This window comes from Callithrix jacchus, chromosome 5 (genome assembly GCF_049354715.1).
Source record: "Callithrix jacchus isolate 240 chromosome 5, calJac240_pri, whole genome shotgun sequence".
In the NCBI taxonomy this organism is placed as follows: Eukaryota; Metazoa; Chordata; class Mammalia; order Primates; family Cebidae; genus Callithrix; species Callithrix jacchus.
In genome coordinates, this window is record NC_133506.1 from 138,296,296 (window position 1) to 138,313,911 (window position 17,616).

Sequence of the window (17,616 nt, forward strand, 5' to 3'; positions counted from 1 at the left end):
TAAACACACAAAATTCAGCAGGGCGCAGTGGCTCACACCTGTAATCCGAGCACTTTGGGAGACCAAGGCGGGTGGATCACGAGGCCAGGAGGTCAAGACCAGCCTGGCCAACATGGTGAAACTCCATCTGTACTAAAAATACAAAAACTAGCTGGGCATAGTAACAGGCACTTGCAGTCCCAGCTACTGGGAGGCTGAGGCAGGAGAATCCCTTGAACCTGGGAGGCGGAGGTTGCAGTAAGCCGAGATTGCTCCATCGCACTCCAGCCTGGGTGACAAGAGCGAAATTCCGTCTCAAAAATAAATAAGTAAATAAATACACAAAATTCAAAAGAACCGGCCACCAACTCTACCAAGAGAGAAACAACTATACATTTTATTGTTGAGAAATATTTTCTTAAATAAGTGTTTTCACTTCTTTCCTTACTGAAGCAGCTTTTCCTTGGCCTGCTGAAATGATGTTGGCTAAAATGTTCAATGTAACTAGAGGTATCTTCGGCATTTTCTTCCCTTAGCTTCATAACTTGTAGAACATCTCATACAAAAAAAGGTAGATTCACAGAAAAATATGCATATAAATCACTTATTAATCCCAAAATGTAGTAAATAACTAGCAAAAACGTTATCAAATCCGGAAACACAGACTGGACAGTTCGGTTGCACGTGACCCCTACATCTGCAGCGTTTTATAAATTGGTGCTTTGACATTAAAAAGGAGTTTTACAAAAAGACCCCTCTTGTAATATCGATGGCTCTCAATTCTCACCACCATTGCCTCTCAAATTCGAACCACTCGAATATTACGCTGTCACAAAAGCAGTTATTTTAAAGAAAAAGTTGCAGCACAATCATCGTGTAAGTAACATTCGACATTTCATGTTACCGAGAGTTGAGCAGAGCACTAATTTTCCCTTTATACACACACGTCTAAAGCAAGCTTCATGCACACCCACGTGGAAATCCCAAGTCTGACAGTGTAGTATGTCTCCACTGCCCAGGAGGCACCGTACACGCTCCCAAGCAGTGACATTCACAGAGAGAAACCACCGGAATCCAAGATGCCTCCACCAGCTGCCTGTGTGGCACTGAGTTTCTCCTGGCTAGACTGCGCCGTGCTCAGTGTAGAGCCTTCCTCACGAAATTTTGCAGCTGTTTCTGGTGCAGTGTTTGGGTGGGCTCTGGGGTGGGCGGATTAGCTTCACTTTGTGGAGGCTGCTCCTTTTGTGGGTGGAGCTGGCAGTGAGGGAGTAAGACCGTCCGTGCATCATCCTGGCGTTCAGGCCATTGGCCATGGAGAAGGACTTGAGGTGGCTTCTTAAGGTGATGGGCAACGGCAGCTTGTCCACCAGGTGCACTGGCGTGCAGGACACGACTGCCCGGCAGCAGAGGTCTTGCAAACTCAGCACTTGGGAGAGAAAAGAAAACCACACCTAGTGCACGTGCCTGCTGGGGCTGGAACGAGGGTGGTGCCCACACCTGTCCTCCCACCTTCCAGAGACTCGGACACCCATGGCCCTGGCTTGTAAATGCAGCAAACCCTGCCTCGATGTCACCTCTGCCCATGTACAGATTCCAGCAGTTCCTGCATAAGCTTTCTGACAGAGCTGCAGTAATGACTTCTCTCAAACGCCTAGCTCTGAGAAAGGACACAGTGGCCTTGAGACGGGTCCCAGGAGGCAGATACTTGCCCAGGGGGCCGCAGAACCAGCCCAGCATCTGGAGGGCAGGGGCACCCGGAATCGCCCTGGGCCTACCCTTGCTCGGCCGCCAGAGCCGGTCCATCCCATGCCGCAGCAGCACGATCCTGGCCAGCTCCGTGAATGACTCCGTGATGTTGAAATTGCACAGAGGGCTGACCTCAAAGAAGGTCACGCCCAGGCGCTCAGCGTAGGCCTGGGCCTGCTCTGTGGGCACCTGCCGCTTAAACGCCAGGTGCAGGCGGTTCCCCACCAGGATCTTGGGGACTCCGGGAGCGTGCTAGCGGGCAGGAGAAAGGCAAGGGTTACCTGAGTGAGACTTTGCTGTCACTGCAACGTGGGTGCCCTGGGTCGAGGAACCTCCACATGTTCACTTCCACCCAGAACCTCAGCATGGGACCCTGTGTGCAAAGACAGTCTTTGCAGATGTAAATAGTTATGGTGCAGCCACGCTGAATTAGGGCAGGCCCTCAATTAACGACTGGCACACATACACATGCACACACGGAGGAGGCCATGTGATGCAAAGGCAGAGACTGGAGCAGGGCAGCACAGGCCAGGGGGGGCCCAGGGTGGCTGGACGAGGCTGCTGGGGGAATCGGTCCTGTCAACACCTTGGTTTTGGGCTCTGGCCTCCAGAACGGCGGGAGAATGCGTTTCTGTTGTTCAGGACACTGGCCTGTGGTCATTAGTTATAGCAGCCTCGAGACACTCACACAGTGGGGTTGGTACTGACCATGCCACATCGCCATTGCCAGGTGGGCTGGTCTGTGTGTCCCCAGCCACAAGCCCCGGTCACTGCTTGTCAGCCCAGCCTGACCACAGCAGGGAGTGGAGCAGGCTGCCCGTGGGTCCTGACTCCACGCAAAGCGGAGCCACGTCACGGGCGCTTGTTTCATCTGGGCTAGCCTCCTGTGCCTCGGTGAGTCTCTGGCTGTACTCACGTCATGAGCCCGGTCAAATCCAGGGCTGTGCGGAAGTGAGGCACCCTCCTCGCTGCTGTAGCCCCATCCAGTGCCCGGCCTGTACTCCATGGGGACCCATGAGCCCTGCAGGTCCTGACCCTGATTCCTCATCTGACATCCTCCCAAGCCCACAGGGACCTTGGACGGTGGCATTGCTATGACATACCTCATCGATCTCCTTGATCCATCGATCAATCCCGTCGAAAGACCAGCGGTTCGCAATGTCATAGACCAGGATCACACCCTAGGGGAGAGACCACGGGTTCAGCACACAGAATACAGACGCAGGCACAGCCGCGGCCACGCAGGCAAATATACAACCAGCTCAATAACCACTTTCCTCACGTTAACACGAGATTTATCAACCGAACATAGCAGTTTTACGATTATTTCCAATGATATTTCATAAGCTCAGTGATAAAGCCTCAATTGTCAAGGTGAGCTGCGGACTAGAACTCACACCCATGGGCCACTCCAGGAACACAGGATGCAAGGGCACCACAGTAATCACCGCCTCTCAAGGAGTGCGGCCCCAGCCACCTGGATAGCCTGCATGCATACACCTGCACACACACACACAGTGCACACACGAAGGCACGGATGCACATATGCACATACAGTGCATGTATCTGCACACATGTTGAACACACACACATTCATGCACAGATGCATGCATGCACAGTGCACATATCTGCACACACGTATGCACAGAGGCACGCATGCACAGTGCACACATACACAGTTCATGTGTTCACATTCATGCATATATACAGGGAAGCACACACATACACATCACACACAGGCACTCATGCACAGTGCAAGTACCTGCACACACATTGTGTACACACATATACGCAGGCACTCATGCACAGACACACATGCACAGTGCACACACATACAGCTCATGTTCACACACACATATACAGGAAGCACACACATACACATTACACACACATGCACTCATGCACAGACACATGTACATACCTGCACATAGACTGTGTATGTGCACGCACACTAAATGCAGGCTTACATCCCTAATGCTGACGAAGGCTTTCAAGCAACCAACCACTCTACAGGACCTGTTTGTTTTGAGACAGAGTCTCCCACTGTTGCTCAGGCTGGAGTGCAGTGGTGCGATCTTGGCTCAATGCAATCTCTGCCTCCTGGGTTCAAGCAATTCTCCTGCCTCAGCCTCCCAAATGGCTGGGACTACAGGCATGCACCACCATGCTCAGATAATTGTTTTGTATTTTTAGTAAAGACGGGGTTTCACCATGTTGGCCAGGATGGTCTTGATCTCCTGACCTCGTGATCCGCCCGCCTTGGCCTCCCAAAGTGCTGGGATTACAGGCATGAGCTACCGCGCCCGGCCCATGTTTTTAGACTCTTGGCACCAATTTATACTTAAGCTTAAATGCCTTATCCTCCAATTATCCATTAAAGGATGGTTAGTTAAGCATTGTAAATGTTATTCAAAGTCGGTTTGAGCTCCCAGCTCAGGGGATGCTGCGTTACCTGTGCACCCCGAGAGTAGGAGCGGAATATGGTGCAAAATCTTCCCTGCCCCGAAGTATCCCTGGAAAAGATGTTGGAGACCATTAAGAAGAAATCAGTGCTTCTTCCTGACAACTGGTTCTCGAACTTCAGAACCACGGCAAATGCACCGCACAGCCGCTGGTCAGTGGCCACCATGCTGCTGTGCAGACCCCCAACATAACTGTCCCATGCCCCCAGTGTGATCCGGGTAACAAAACTGTCCCACGTCCCTGATGTGGTCCAGTTAACAAAACTGTGCCATGCCCCCGACGTGGTCTGGGTAACAAAACTGTCCCACGTCCCTGCTGTGGTCCAGTTAACAAAACTGTGCCATGCCCCCGACGTGGTCTGGGTAACAAAACTGTCCCACGTCCCTGATGTGGTCCGGGTAAAAAAAACTGCCATGTCCTGACGTGGTCCAGGCAACAAAACTGTGCCACGCCCCTGACGTGGTCTGGCCAAGAAAACTGTGCCACGCCCCCGACATGGTCAGGGCAACAAAACTGCGTCACACCCCCGATGTGGTCCAGGTAACAAAACTGTCCCACATCCCTGATGTGATCCAGGTGTCGGCATGTCCTTCCAGGCTCATGCTCTTCTCTGTCACTTAAAAAGTCAAACTAGAAAAAACAGTGATGGTGCGATGGTTTTAACAGAATTCTCAGACATTTAAATATATTCAATATAGAGTTTTAAAAATTAGTTGGATTTGGGGATAAAGCTATGTAGAAATGAGTGTGGGTCTATACCAGGGGAGAGAGGTCAGTGGGATACTTGTTCTTCTGGTTAGACTGTAACAGCTCACACGAGTCAGCCCTTCAGATGTGCTCTAAAGGGTGGGAAGGAATACAGGGAACTGACTGGCGTGGGCTGAGGGCAGGGCTTAGTTCTTAGGTGATGGCACACACAGCAGGCACTGGGACCCAGAGAGACCAGAACGGAGCTCCAAGAAACAAATGAAAGACTGGGTGCTGTGGCTCACCCCATAATCCCAGTGCTTTGGGAGGCTGAGGCGGGTGGATCACCCCCATATCCCAGCGCATTGGGAGGCCGAGGAGGCCAGAGCACTCTCATAATCCCAGCGCTTTGGGAGGCCAAGGCGGGCAGATCACCCCCATAACCCCGGCGCTTTGGGAGGCCAAGGAGGCCAGATCACCCCCATAATCCCAGCGCTCTGGGAGGCCGAGGAGGCCAGATCACCCCGCTAATCCCAGCGCTTTGGGAGGCCGAGGAGGCCAGATCACTCCCATAACCCCAGCGCTTTGGGAGGCCGAGGAGGCCAGATAACCCCCATAATCCCAGCACTTTGGGAGGCTGAGGAGGCCAGATCACCTCCATAATCCCAGCTCTTTGGGAAGCCGAGGTGGATGGATCACCCCCATAACCCCAGTGCTTTGGGAGGCCGAGGCGGGCGGATCACCCCCATAACCCCAGCGCTTTGGGAGGCCGAGGTGGCCAGATCACCCCAATAACCCCAGCACTCTGGGAGGCCGAGGAGGCCAGATAACCCCCATAATCCCAGCACTTTGGGAGGCTGAGGCCAGATCACCCCCATAATCCCAGCTCTTTGGGAGGCCGAGGCGGGTGGATCACCCCCATAATCCCAGTGCTTTGGAAGGCCGAGGCGGGCGGATCACCCCCATAACCACAGCGCTTTGGGAGGCTGAGGAGGCCGATCACCCCCATACTCCCAGTACTTTGGGAGGCAGAGGAGGCTGGATCACTCTCATAACCCCAGCGCTTTGGGAGGCCGAGGCCAGATCACCCCCATAATCCCAGTGCTTTGGGAGGCCGAGGAGGCCGGATCACCCCCATAATCCCAGCGCTTTGGGAGGCCGAGGCCAGATCACCCCCATAATCCCAGCGCTTTGGGAGGCCAGATCACCCCCCTAACCCCAGTGCTTTAGGAGGCCGAGGAGGCCAGACCACCCCCATAACCCCAGCGCTTTGTGAGGCCGAGGAGGCCAGATCACCCCATAATCCCAGTGCTCTGGGAGGCCGAGGAGGCCAGATCACCCCATAATCCCAGTGCTTTGTGAGGCCGAGGAGGCCAGATCACCCCATAATCCCAGCACTTTGTGAGGCCGAGGAGGCCAGATCACCCCATAATCCCAGTGCTTTGGGAGGCCGAGGAGGCTGATCACCCCCACAATCCCAGCGCTTTGGGAGGCCAAGGCAGGCGGATCACCCCCATAACCCCAGCGCTTTGGGAGGCCGAAGCAGGCGGATCACCCCCATAATCCAAGCGCTTTGGGAGGCTGAGGCCAGATCACCCCCATAATCCCAGCGCTTTGGGAGGCCGAGGTGGGCTGATTACCCCCATTATCCCAGCGCTTTGGGAGGCAGAGGAGGCTGGATCACCCCCATAATCCCAGCACTTTGTGAGGCCGAGGAGGCCAGATCACCCCATAATCCCAGTGCTTTGGGAGGCCGAGGAGGCTGATCACCCCCACAATCCCAGCGCTTTGGGAGGCCAAGGCAGGCGGATCACCCCCATAACCCCAGCGCTTTGGGAGGCCGAAGCAGGCGGATCACCCCCATAATCCAAGCGCTTTGGGAGGCTGAGGCCAGATCACCCCCATAATCCCAGCGCTTTGGGAGGCCGAGGTGGGCTGATTACCCCCATTATCCCAGCGCTTTGGGAGGCCGAGGAGGCCAGATCACCCCCATAATCCCAGGGTTTTGGGAGGCCGAGGCAGGTGGATCACCCCCATAATACCAGCGCTTTGGGAGGCCAAGGCGGGTGGATCACCCAAGGTCAGGAGTTGGAGACCAGCCTGGCCAACATAGTGAGACCCCGTGTCTACTAAAAATAGAAAAATCAGCCATGCGTGGTGCTATGCTCCTGTAGTCTCAGCTACTCAGGAGGCTGAGGCAGGAAAATTGCTTGAACCCGGGAGGTAGAGGTCACAGTGAGCTGAGATCCTGCCACTGCACTCCAGCCTGGGTGACAGAGCCAGACTCTGGCTCAAAAAAGGGAAAGAAATGAGCATGGAAAGCGCACTCCCCACGGATCAGTCTCAGTGGAGGTGGCCTCGGAGGCAGCCAGCTCTGTTTCCCGGAGTCTGCAGGTGCCATCAACATACCCACATGGCTGGGAGATTCCCCGGTGGGTCGGGGGCTGGCCCTGCACACACTCGAGACACGGCCTCACAGTTGCACAGTGGGCCACGGCATGGTGTTGCTGTTTTTGTTACAAGCACCTGTGGGCAGTACCACCCTCAGCACCAGACAGAAGGGCCTGGGGCTCCAGAAGGCCCATAGACACTGGCCACTGCTGAAGCCTGGGAGTGGGTGCCTCTTTTCATGAGAAGCATATTGATGCAGAATTCAAGCCTCAGCAGGACCTCAGGTGGTCAGGCTTTGCACACAGGGGGAGCTGCCCAAAAGCTCAAGGTGGAGGCCGCAGCAGGCCAGGTGACCTGCCAGCTTCTCAGGGAGGCCAAAGGGCCAGCACATGCAGAAAGAGTGTGGCACAGCCTGGTGTGAAGTGGGAGCACTCCCTCTCACCTGGGACAATGTGCCGGCCTCCTGCACAGCCCTGAAGGAGCAGAGCAGAGCACACCACCACCTCCAGCGGGGGGCAGGGTACAGGGAGGCGAGGATAGGTGCAGCCAGGCAGGAGACCCAGCTATGGGCATCAGGAAGGATCGCATCTGGAATCCACGTGCAGATGTGACCGTGCTCAGAGGACAGTGTGGACGGAGCTGGAAGGTGGAGTGTGAGTGTCTCAGGGGACAGTGTGGACGGAGCTGGAAGGTGGAGTGTGTCTCAGGGGACAGTGTGGATGGAGCTGGAAGGTGGAGTGTGAGTCTCAGGGGACAGTGTGGACGGAGCTGGAAGGTGGAGTGTGAGTGTCTCAGGGGACAGTGTGGACAGAGTTGACACCTGTGCTAAATGTGAGCAGTCAGGGTCCTTCTGGGCCTGGGGTGATTGGTCACTGGCAGGAGCCCCCTGGCCTCTCACCCCGGAGGTGACAGAGAGAAAAGTGCTGAGGGTGACTCTTCTGATCAGTGGGGTTCAGGGAGGCGTTTGATAACGTGAACAGCCAGGGCCTGGCTGGAGTTAGGGATGGTGCGAGCCAGCCCTGATGCCAGGCAGATGAGAGTAACGAGCTCGGGACAGGCATGGGGCTGAGTTGGGCCTTCTGATGGCTGGGGGACTGAAGGAACGTGTGGTCTTGGGGAGGGAGAGGAGACCTGAGAACAAAGCTCAGGGCCTGCAGGACTCAGGGCCGAGAGGGGACAGCAGATGCCCAGCTGGTGGAGGGTGGCGTGGGATGGGGGCTGATGTCGACCCCAACGGCTGCCCAGAGAGGGCATGGCCCTGGAGGAGTGGGGGCTTGGCCGGGCAGGAGGCCCAAATCCCTGCAGCCAGAAGGGCCACGGTGCTTGGGGACATTGTGGAGAAAGGCTCTCTGGGACTGGCCATGCTGGACAGGGCAGGGTGGGGGTACTGTTCAGAGAAGGTCCTGAAACTGGAGGCGTATGTGGCTTGGGAGGAGCCCAGCAGGCAGCAAGAGCCAGGAGGCCCCGGCGAGGGTCACGCAGGGCTGGCAGCAGTGGGGGAGGGATGCCCGGGAGCGAGGCAGCCCCAAGAGGAAGTACCACAGGAGCCCACCCATCCTCACTGCCCCACGGAGCAGAAACCACACAAGCTCCCATCCTAACCACCCCACAAAGCTGGTACAGCAGGAGCTCCCACAGCCCAACCACCCCTTAGAGCAGAAACCACAGGAGCCTGGCATCTCTGCTGCCCCACAGAGCTGGTACAGCAGGAGCCCCCCTCCTGCATCCCCACTGCTCCATGGAGCAGAAACTACAGGAGCCCCCATCCAGAGTCAGGAGCTGTGGAGGGAGAGGCCCTGGGCTTGCCTCCAGGTGGGAGCTGGGTTCTCACATCTGAGACAGCAGAGCCAATGGTCCTGGCTGGCCAGCTAGTAAGTCCTCACCTCCCATGTCTGGCTCCTCCACCTGCCGGCCAGATCACAGCCCCCCTGGCACCAGAATGCACTGAGCTTCCTACTGGGCGTGCAGTAGCATCGCTGGGTGAGGTGTGGGGGACCCAGGAATGCCAGGCTGCCTCAACCACACTGCACTGGTCCCTGCCTGGCATCTTCCCACAAACACCAGGCCACAGGTTCTGACCCCAAAAGCCTTTCCTCGGCCACAGCGCTATGGCCATTGTGGGGTCCCCTACTCTGGATAATGGGGGCCCAGACAACCAGACCACTGCCTCCTTCAGAAAAGCCCTGCTTCAGTGGGGCTGTGGCTCCTTGGGTGCTGTGCCGGCTGGGGGTGCTCCCTGGGGTGCTGTGTTGGCTGGGGGTGCCCCCCAGGGTGCTGTCCTCATTGGGGGTGCTCCCTGGGGTGCTGTGGCAGCTGGGGGTACCCCCTAGGGTGTTATCCTGGCTGGGGGTGCTCCCCGGGGTACTGTGTTGGCTGGGGGTGCTCCCTGGGGTACTGTGCCAGCTGGTGGTGCTCCCAGGGTACTGTGCCGGCTGGGGGTACTCCCTGGGGTGCTGTGCTGGCTGGAGGTGCTCCCTGGGGTGCTGTGCCAGCTGGGCATGCCCCCGGGGTGCTGTGCCAGCTGGGGGTGCTCCCCGGGGTGCTATGCCAGCTGGGGGTGCCCCCCCAGGGTGCTATCCTGGCTGAGGGTGCTCCCTGGGGTGCTGTACCAGCTGGAGGTGCCCCCAGGGTGCTGTCCTGGCTGGGGGTGCTCCCCGGGGTGCCGTGCCGGCTGGGGGTGCTCCCTGCGGTGCCCTGCTGGCTGGGGGTGCCCCCGGGGTGCCTTGCTGGTTGGGGGTGCTCCCCAGGGTGCCTTGCTGGCTGGGGGTGCCCCCGGGGTGCCTTGCTCGCTGGGGGTGCCGCTGGGGTGCCTTGCTGGCTGGGGGTGCTCCCCGGGGTGCTTTGCTGGCTGGGGGTACCCCTGGGGTGCTATGCCAGCTGGGGGTGCTCCCTGGGGTGCTATGCCGACAGGGTTGCTGTGCCAACCAGGGGGGTTACTCCTGGGAGTGTGGGACGCTCGAGCCTCCTCCATACTCACCAGAGCTGCAGTTTCACCCGCCGCCCATCCAGCAGGATGGTGGTCGTCTTGTAGTCAATGCCTGTGGAAGGGTTAGAGACAGCGTAAGCCTGAGGCTGCCAATAATGAACGGGGCGCTGGAAGTCAGGACACACTCACTTCCAGGGGAGAAATGGGTTTCTCAGCAGTGCAACTTCCAGGTTTACAAGGCAGGTGGATGGAACCCCTCCCTGCGTCTTCCCAGGCTCGACGGGGCCCGTCTGTGCCCACCTGCAGAGGAGCCCCCTGGCCTTCTGGCACAGGAGAACCTGTGCCTCTCCTGTCCTCAGCCGCCTTGGCCTCTGTGGGGGTCAGGCTCCATCACCCTGGTGCTGGGGTTCCCCGAAGGACACTGCAGAGCCCACACGTGACCTGGAGGCCTGTGGGTTTGCTGCCCCTGTCTGGGCTGGTCGCTACCGCCCACATCCTCCCCAAGCCTGCAGGCCCCAGAGCTCCGACTCAGCTCTGTTTCCAAGGGAACAAGGCGAAGGCGGCAGGTCTGGAAACGCTGAGACCGCAGTGCCACACTAGGACAGAGCAGTGAGCACAGGGGTGACACTGCGTGGGATGCCCACTCTTGCTGTGTGAGTGCGCCAGCTGCGTACGTACAGGCTCAGGGAGGGGGTCTGCATGGCCGTCCAGGGACCCCCAGGGCACAGATTATGGGCCAGCTGGAACCTTCTGTCAAGTTAAAAAAAAATGAGAATGCATTTCTTCTTCTTTTTTTTTTTTGGGAGACGGAGTTTCGCTGTTGTTACCCAGACTGGAGTGCAATGGCACAATCTCAGCTCACCGCAACCTCCGCCTTCTGGGTTCAAGCAATTCTCCTGCCTCAGCCTCCCAAGTAGCTGGGACTACAGGCACGCTAATTTTTGTATTTTTAGTAGAGACAGGGTTTCACCTCGTTGACCAGGATGGTCTCGATCTCTTGACCTCGTGATCCACCTGCCTCAGCCTTCCAAAGTGCTGGGATTATAGGCGTGAGCCACCACACCCGGCCTCTTCTTTTATTTTTTTTGAGAGGGGATTTCTCTCTGTTGTCCAGGCTGGAGAGTGGTGGCGTGATCAAGGCTCACTACAGCCTCCACAGCCCAGACTCAAGTGATCCTTCCACCTCAGACTCTTGAGTAGCTGAGACTACAGGCGTGTGCCACTGTGGTCTTGTTTAACTGTATTTTTTTGTAGAGACAGGGTTTTACTATGTTGCCCAGGCTGGTCTCGAACTCCTGAGTTTACATGATCTGCCCAGTTCAACCTCCCAGTGCCGGCATTGTGGGCATGAGCCATCATGCCAGGACATTTCTTCTAAAATAAAAAACTATAATAAAGGCTGGGCACTGTGGCTCATGCCTGTAATCCCAGCACTTTGGGAGGCTGAGGCAGGTGGATCACTTGAGGTCAGAAGTTTGAGACCAGCCTGGTCAACATGGTGAAACCCCATCTCTACTAAAAATTCAAAAATTAGCTGGGCATGGTGGCTGGCACCTATAATCCCAGCTACTTGAGAGGCTGAGGCAGGTGAATTGCTTGAACCTGAGAGGTGGAGGTTGCAGTGAGCTGAGATTGCACCGCTGCACTCCAGTCTGGGCAACAGAGTGAGACTCTGCCTCAGAAAAAGAAAAAACACAAAAAACTCCAATTAAAAAAAACTTTTTGAGACAGGGTCTCTCAGTGCAGTAGTGAGACCACAGCTCACTGCAGGCGCCACCTCCTGGGCTCACAGGCACGCCAGCACACCTGGCTAATTGACAGGGTACTGCTGTGTCGCCCAGGCTGGCCAACCTGACTGAAGCGATCCTCCCACTTTGGCCTCCCAAAGTGCTGGGATTACAGGCACGAGCCGCTGTGCCTGGCCGAAGTAAATAAATATCTTTCCCCATCCCCCCAGACACCAATGCTCTGCTTCTTTGAGAAAAAGCTCCTGTGTTCACTTCTAGCACTTCTGAATGAGCGCCAGGTCTGTTACTGAGAACATGGAAAGAGAGGGTTTTGGTTGAGGGGCTGGAGAATGCCAGGTAGGAGCAGCGCCTTCCTAAAAATAGGTACGACGGCACGGATAATCACAGGAACCCAAACTGCTTAGGAACGAGACATGACAAGCCTTTGAGGATTTGCTTGATTTATCTCACTTATAGGATTTACTTGAGAGTATCTCTCAGAGCACTAAACCTAGAAGAGACAAGCCTTGGCATCACCCTTGGGTGTGGTCAGACGCTGTGTGATGACACGTGTGGCTGAACGGGGCGTTAGAATTCTGAAGGGAAGAGAGCTGCTGAGAGGCCACAGGGAGGAGCGGCTCCAAGGCTGGTACCAGACCTCACCCTGGAAAGCATCATGGAGCACTCAGCCTCTGCAGCTCCTTCCAGAGAAGCCCGTGACGCAACCAGTGAGTGCTCAGAAACAGGCTCCTCTGAAAACACGAGGCTGCAGGGCCACGTTTCTCAAGCAGCATCTGCCCCCTCAAAGGGTCTAGACCCCTTGGACTTGGCTGCAAGCCCCCTGTATCCCAGGAGGCAGCATGCTGAGTTCCCGGTCTCCCGTCGGGCAGAGCAAGGGGTGCAGCCAAGGTGGGGCAGGTGGCCTCCTGCTCTCTCTGACAGCTGGCTGTCCACATCCTCAGGCAGGCCTGGGCGTTGCAGAAGTTCCGGGCCCATGTCCTCTGCCTTCCACTGATAAAGTTGTGAGTGTGTCCACTCCTGCCTGATCTGAGCACGCCTGTGCAGCACCTTCCCTCCACCCCTCCGTCCCCAGCTGCTGGCTGTATCCAGCCTGTCACCTGCCCCCTGCTTCCTCCCCCAGGCCCTCCTAGACTCCAGAGGCTCTTCCCACAGTGTCCCCACCAGAGACCCAGCGACATGGAGTCCAGGCTTTCCACATCCTCCAGTGTCTCTTGTTTAACTGCATGCTCTGTCCACGAGCCGGGCCATCATGCCACTTTGTAGGTCAGACAAAGCAACAGCAGAGCAAACACCACCCCATCCAAGGAAAGTGATTCAGAGGACAAAAGATGCCAGCAGCATTAAGAATGCCCGAAGTGGCTGGGTGCGGTGGCTCATGCCTATAATCCCAGCACTTTGGGAGGCCGAGGCGGGTGGATCACGAGGTCAAGAGATCAAGACCATCCTGGTCAACATGGTGAAACACCGTCTCTACTAAAAATACAAAAAATTTGCTGGGCACGGTGGCATGTGCCTGTAATCCCAGCTACTCAGGAGGCTGAGGCAGGAGAATTGCCTGAACCCAGGAGGTGGAGGTTGTGGTGAGCCGAGATCATACCATTGCACTCCAGCCTGGGTAACAAGAGCAAAACTCTGTCTCAAAAAAAAAAAAAAAAGAATGCCCGAGGCACCCACTCTGCAGATGCCACCTGCTCTGTCGATGAGGCTCAGAAAGACCCGCCAAGCAGGCCTCTGACCCTCACAGTACGAGGCTCTCCTGGGCCGGCCACACATTTGCTGCCAGGCCCAGCGGGCACACTGAGCAAGCTTCCTGTCTCTGCCTCTGTTTCTCTCCTGGGCACAGGCACTGATGGAGCACTATTACGGGACCTTTGGGATGTTTCTTTTCTGGCTGGAAACCTCTATGGCTGCTGAATTATTGTCCTGCATCCAGGAAGAATGAGGTATGTAGACAAGTGGAGGCTGAGCTCGATGAAGAGGAGCTTTACTATGTTACAACAGCTCAGAGGAGATCTGTGGTGGGTGGCTGCTCTCTGCAGGCAGGGCATTCTGGCCAGTGTTCAGCTCTTGGCAGAGAGAGCAGCTCTCTGCAGCATCTGGATGTCTGAGCTGCCCCAGCTGAGTCTGGGGTTTTTATGGTCTTCGGGTGTGAAGTGCATGCTGATTGGTCCACAGGAAGCCTGGACTCCTGCCCCACTCTGACAGTCAAAGCACCATACATTCCCCTTCCAGTTGCAGGACTGGCAGCCCGGGCCCCAGGCCCCCTCCAAGGGGTGGCTACCCTGGGAACCTGCCCCCTTGCACCCAGGAGCCCGTCTGCCTCCTGGGAACCTGCCCCTTTCTGCCTAGGAGCCTGCCTCCCTCTGCCATTCACAGCACCCAGCCTTGTTTGTGCCAAGGGCTGCCCACAGGCACCCTCAGCCCCCTTGGCTTCCCTCCCATGTTCAACAACGCCCAAAGTCTGGAGGGGGCTGAGCCCGGGGGGCTGGTGTGTCAGGGCTGCCCCAAGTGTGCACCCACTTGGCGGTCTGCAACAGCACCTGGGCTTGGCCCCAACCTTGCTCCATGACTGGAGCGGGCGCAGAGAGTGAGGAGGAGCGAGGCAGCGGGGGCAGGCACTTCTAACCCCGTGAAGGGCAGGGGGCTTCCCAGGCCACTTCTAACCCTGCAAGGGGCAGGGGGCTTCCCAGGCCCCCTAGGGCATAGACACGTCCGTGTTTGGAGCTGCGGCAGGGAAGCTGCAGCAGTACCCAGGGAGGGCTGAGCTCCTGCCTGTCCCGTGGAGTGGGAGGCCCAGCCACACCTCCCTGCTGCCACCGGCATCCTGACAGAAGCCACTCTAGATGGGCCACTACCATCAGCATCTTAGCACCGTGAGCTTGACCTCACTGCTGTGGTGGATGGGGCGTAGCCTCCATTGCTCTCAAACCAAAACATATTCGTATGGCTTTCTCAAGTGACCAAGTCAGCATGGAGGAAATAATCCTTTTATAGAAAGGAAAATACTCAGCAGGCATGGTGGCTGCCTGTAATCCCAGCTCTTTGGGAGGTCAAGGTGGGAGGATCGCTTGAGACCAGGAGTTCAAGACTGGCCTAGGCAACACGTTGAGATATCATCTCTACAAAAAATTAAAAAATTGGCCAGGTGCGGTAGCTCATGCCTGTTATCCCAGCACTTTGGGAAGCTGAGGTGGGAGGATCACGAGGTCAGGAGTTTGAGACCAGCCTGGCCAACACGGTGAAACTCCATCTCTACTAAAAATACCAAAATTAGCTGGGTGTGGTGGGGTGTGCCTCTAATCCCAGCTCCTCAGGAGGCTGAAGCAGGAGAATTGCTTGAACCCAGAAGGTGGAGGTTGGGTGAGCTGAGATCGAGCCACTACACTCCAGCCTGGGTGACAGAGCAAGACTCCATCTCAAAAATAAATAAATAAATAAAATAAAAAATTAGCCAGTCGTGGTGGTGCTACCTGCAGTCCCAGCTACCCAGGAGTCGGAGACCCCAGTGAGCTATGATCGTGCCCCTGCGCTCCAGGCTGGGTGACAGGGTGAGACTCTGTCTCTAAAAAACCGTAAAAGGAGACAAAAACAATTTTCTGAAGCCCGCAACCAGATGTTTGTACTAGTGCCAGCACAGGAACTTCAGGCCCTGTGAAATTACGCTTTGAGTGGTGACCAAAAACCTCTTCAGTCCTTTAAAAAGCTTCTAAGCTCTGAGGACGGCACTATCACTCGCCAAAACCTGCAGCCATCAGCACTGAGCAGAGAGTGCATGAAATGCACACAGCAAATTAAAAGAACAGACGTATTTGCTCTATAATAGCAACCTCAAAGTTAATTTTGGAAATATTCATTTTCCCTTGGCAGGCATGAGGCAATGAATGAACACACTCAGGAATCTATTTTGAACGTGTAGACTCCAGCCTTGAATGTCTGTCTCCAGACAGAAGGGACACTTACCCCCACAGGCTGAGAGGCTCATTTTTGTCTTTCTGGAGATTAGTCCACTGCCTGAGCTTGGCTGGCTCCTCGGACTTAGAAAGTGTCCTTTTGTCCTTGAGGGCCAAACGATTTTTTTTTGAGACGGAGTCTTGATCTGTCACCCAGGCTGGAGTGCAGTGATGTGATCTTGGCTCACTGCAACCTCCACCTCCCGGGTTCAAGCAATTCTCGTGCTTCAGCCTCCTGAGTAGCTGGGATTTTAGGCACAGGCACCTACCACCACGTCCAGCTAATTTCTGTATTTTTAGTAGAGATGGGGTTTCACCATGTTGGTCAGGTTGGTCTTGAACTCCTGACCTCAGATGATCCACCTGCCTCGGCCTCTGCCTCGGCCTCGCAAAGTGCTGGGATTACAGGCATGAGTCACCATGCCCAGCTGAGGGTCAAACAACTTTAAAACATGTTCACAAATGTAAGACAATTCCTGATGGTTTTGTTTTGTTTTTTTTTGAGGTGGAGTCTCACTCTGTTACCCAGGCTGGAGAACAGTAATGTAATCTCAGCTCACTGCAACCTCCGCCTCCTGGGTTTAAGTGATTCTCCTGACTCAGCCTCCCAAGTAGCTGGGACTACAGGTGCCCACCACCACACCTGTAATTTTTGTAGTTTTATTAGAGAGGGGTTTCACCATATTGGCCAGGCTAGTCTTGAACTCTTGACCTTGTGATCCGCCAGCCTTGGCCTCCCAAAGTGCTGGGATTACAGGCGTGAGCCGCCGCGCCCAGCATCCTGAAGGTCTTTTGAAGTGCCCCGTAAGTTTCAAAATCATCTTTGGCTTTCGTTTTCACAGAGTCAAGGATGTTCGTGGTCTCAAGTGCTGTCAGGCTGCAAGACCTCAGGCCTGGCCCATTCCCACTGTGCCCCCTCCCCATTTTAAACCTTTAAAATAATTTCTTCTGCTATCCACCTCCAAATTTATAAACATACTTATATTCCTACTTCCTGCCTTTTGGTTTTAGGCATCCATTGACTGTCCACTACAGAAGGTGTGAAAACACAGTGTCTGTCACTGACTCACCCCACACCGGTAACTCCAACACAAACACTCATAGGCATCCACTGACTTTGTATTACAGAAGGTAAAACCGTGGCTCTGCCATTCACACACCCACCCCAGTAACTAACGCACACAATCCCTGTACAGTTTTGTTGCTTTTTAAGCTAGATCAATATTCAGTTCTCCATCATCATAACCAGGTGCTACGGTTTGAATGTGTCTCCTAAATTTCATGTGTTTGAAACATAAACTCCCAGTTGATATGTTGGTTGAAGGCTGGGCCTTTGGGAAGTAATTAGGATTAGACCGGCTCTTCAGGGTGGGGCCCTGATGACGGGACTGGTGGCATTATAAGGAGAGGAAGAGACACCTGAGCTGGCACAATGTCCTCTGCCAGGTTATGACGCAGCAGGAGGCCCTCACCAGATGCAGCTGCTCAACATTGAACTTCCCAGCCTCCGGAACTGTAAGAAATATAATACTTTTTAAATTACCCAGTTTGTGGAATTCTATTATAGCAACAGAAAATGAACTAAGATACCAGGTAGACACCATCCATGGCTGAACCACCATATGGTATACAATGTTTATTTTTCCTTCACATACAAATTTTTGTTTTTACTGAAGTTAAAAATTGCCTCATCTTGCTGGACACCATGGCCTATGCCTGTAATCCC

At 55.4% G+C, this 17,616-nt stretch overlaps 1 protein-coding gene across 5 annotated transcripts in view; it reads right to left on the bottom strand.

The window, feature by feature from the left end:
- Window positions 1–352: 352 nt before the first annotated feature.
- Window positions 353–17,616, bottom strand: part of RAB40B (RAB40B, member RAS oncogene family) — a 43,959-nt gene continuing 26,695 nt past the window's right edge. For 2 of the 5 annotated variants that reach the window (XM_035302252.3, XM_078375057.1), the window contains exons 2-7: window positions 10,244–10,304; window positions 7,709–7,905; window positions 4,178–4,238; window positions 2,829–2,906; window positions 1,755–1,977; window positions 353–1,405 (exon numbers count right to left, since the gene is read on the bottom strand). In XM_035302252.3, coding sequence (XP_035158143.1) covers window positions 1,134–1,405; window positions 1,755–1,977; window positions 2,829–2,906; window positions 4,178–4,238; window positions 7,709–7,854 — 780 coding nt within the window. In that variant the 5' untranslated portion in view covers window positions 7,855–7,905; window positions 10,244–10,304 and the 3' untranslated portion in view covers window positions 353–1,133. Of the gene's footprint in view, window positions 1,406–1,754; window positions 1,978–2,006; window positions 2,099–2,828; window positions 2,907–4,177; window positions 4,239–7,708; window positions 7,906–10,243; window positions 10,305–17,616 lie in introns of all 5 variants that reach the window. The other 3 variants (XM_035302251.3, XM_035302255.3, XM_035302253.3) reach the window with 2 other exon arrangements.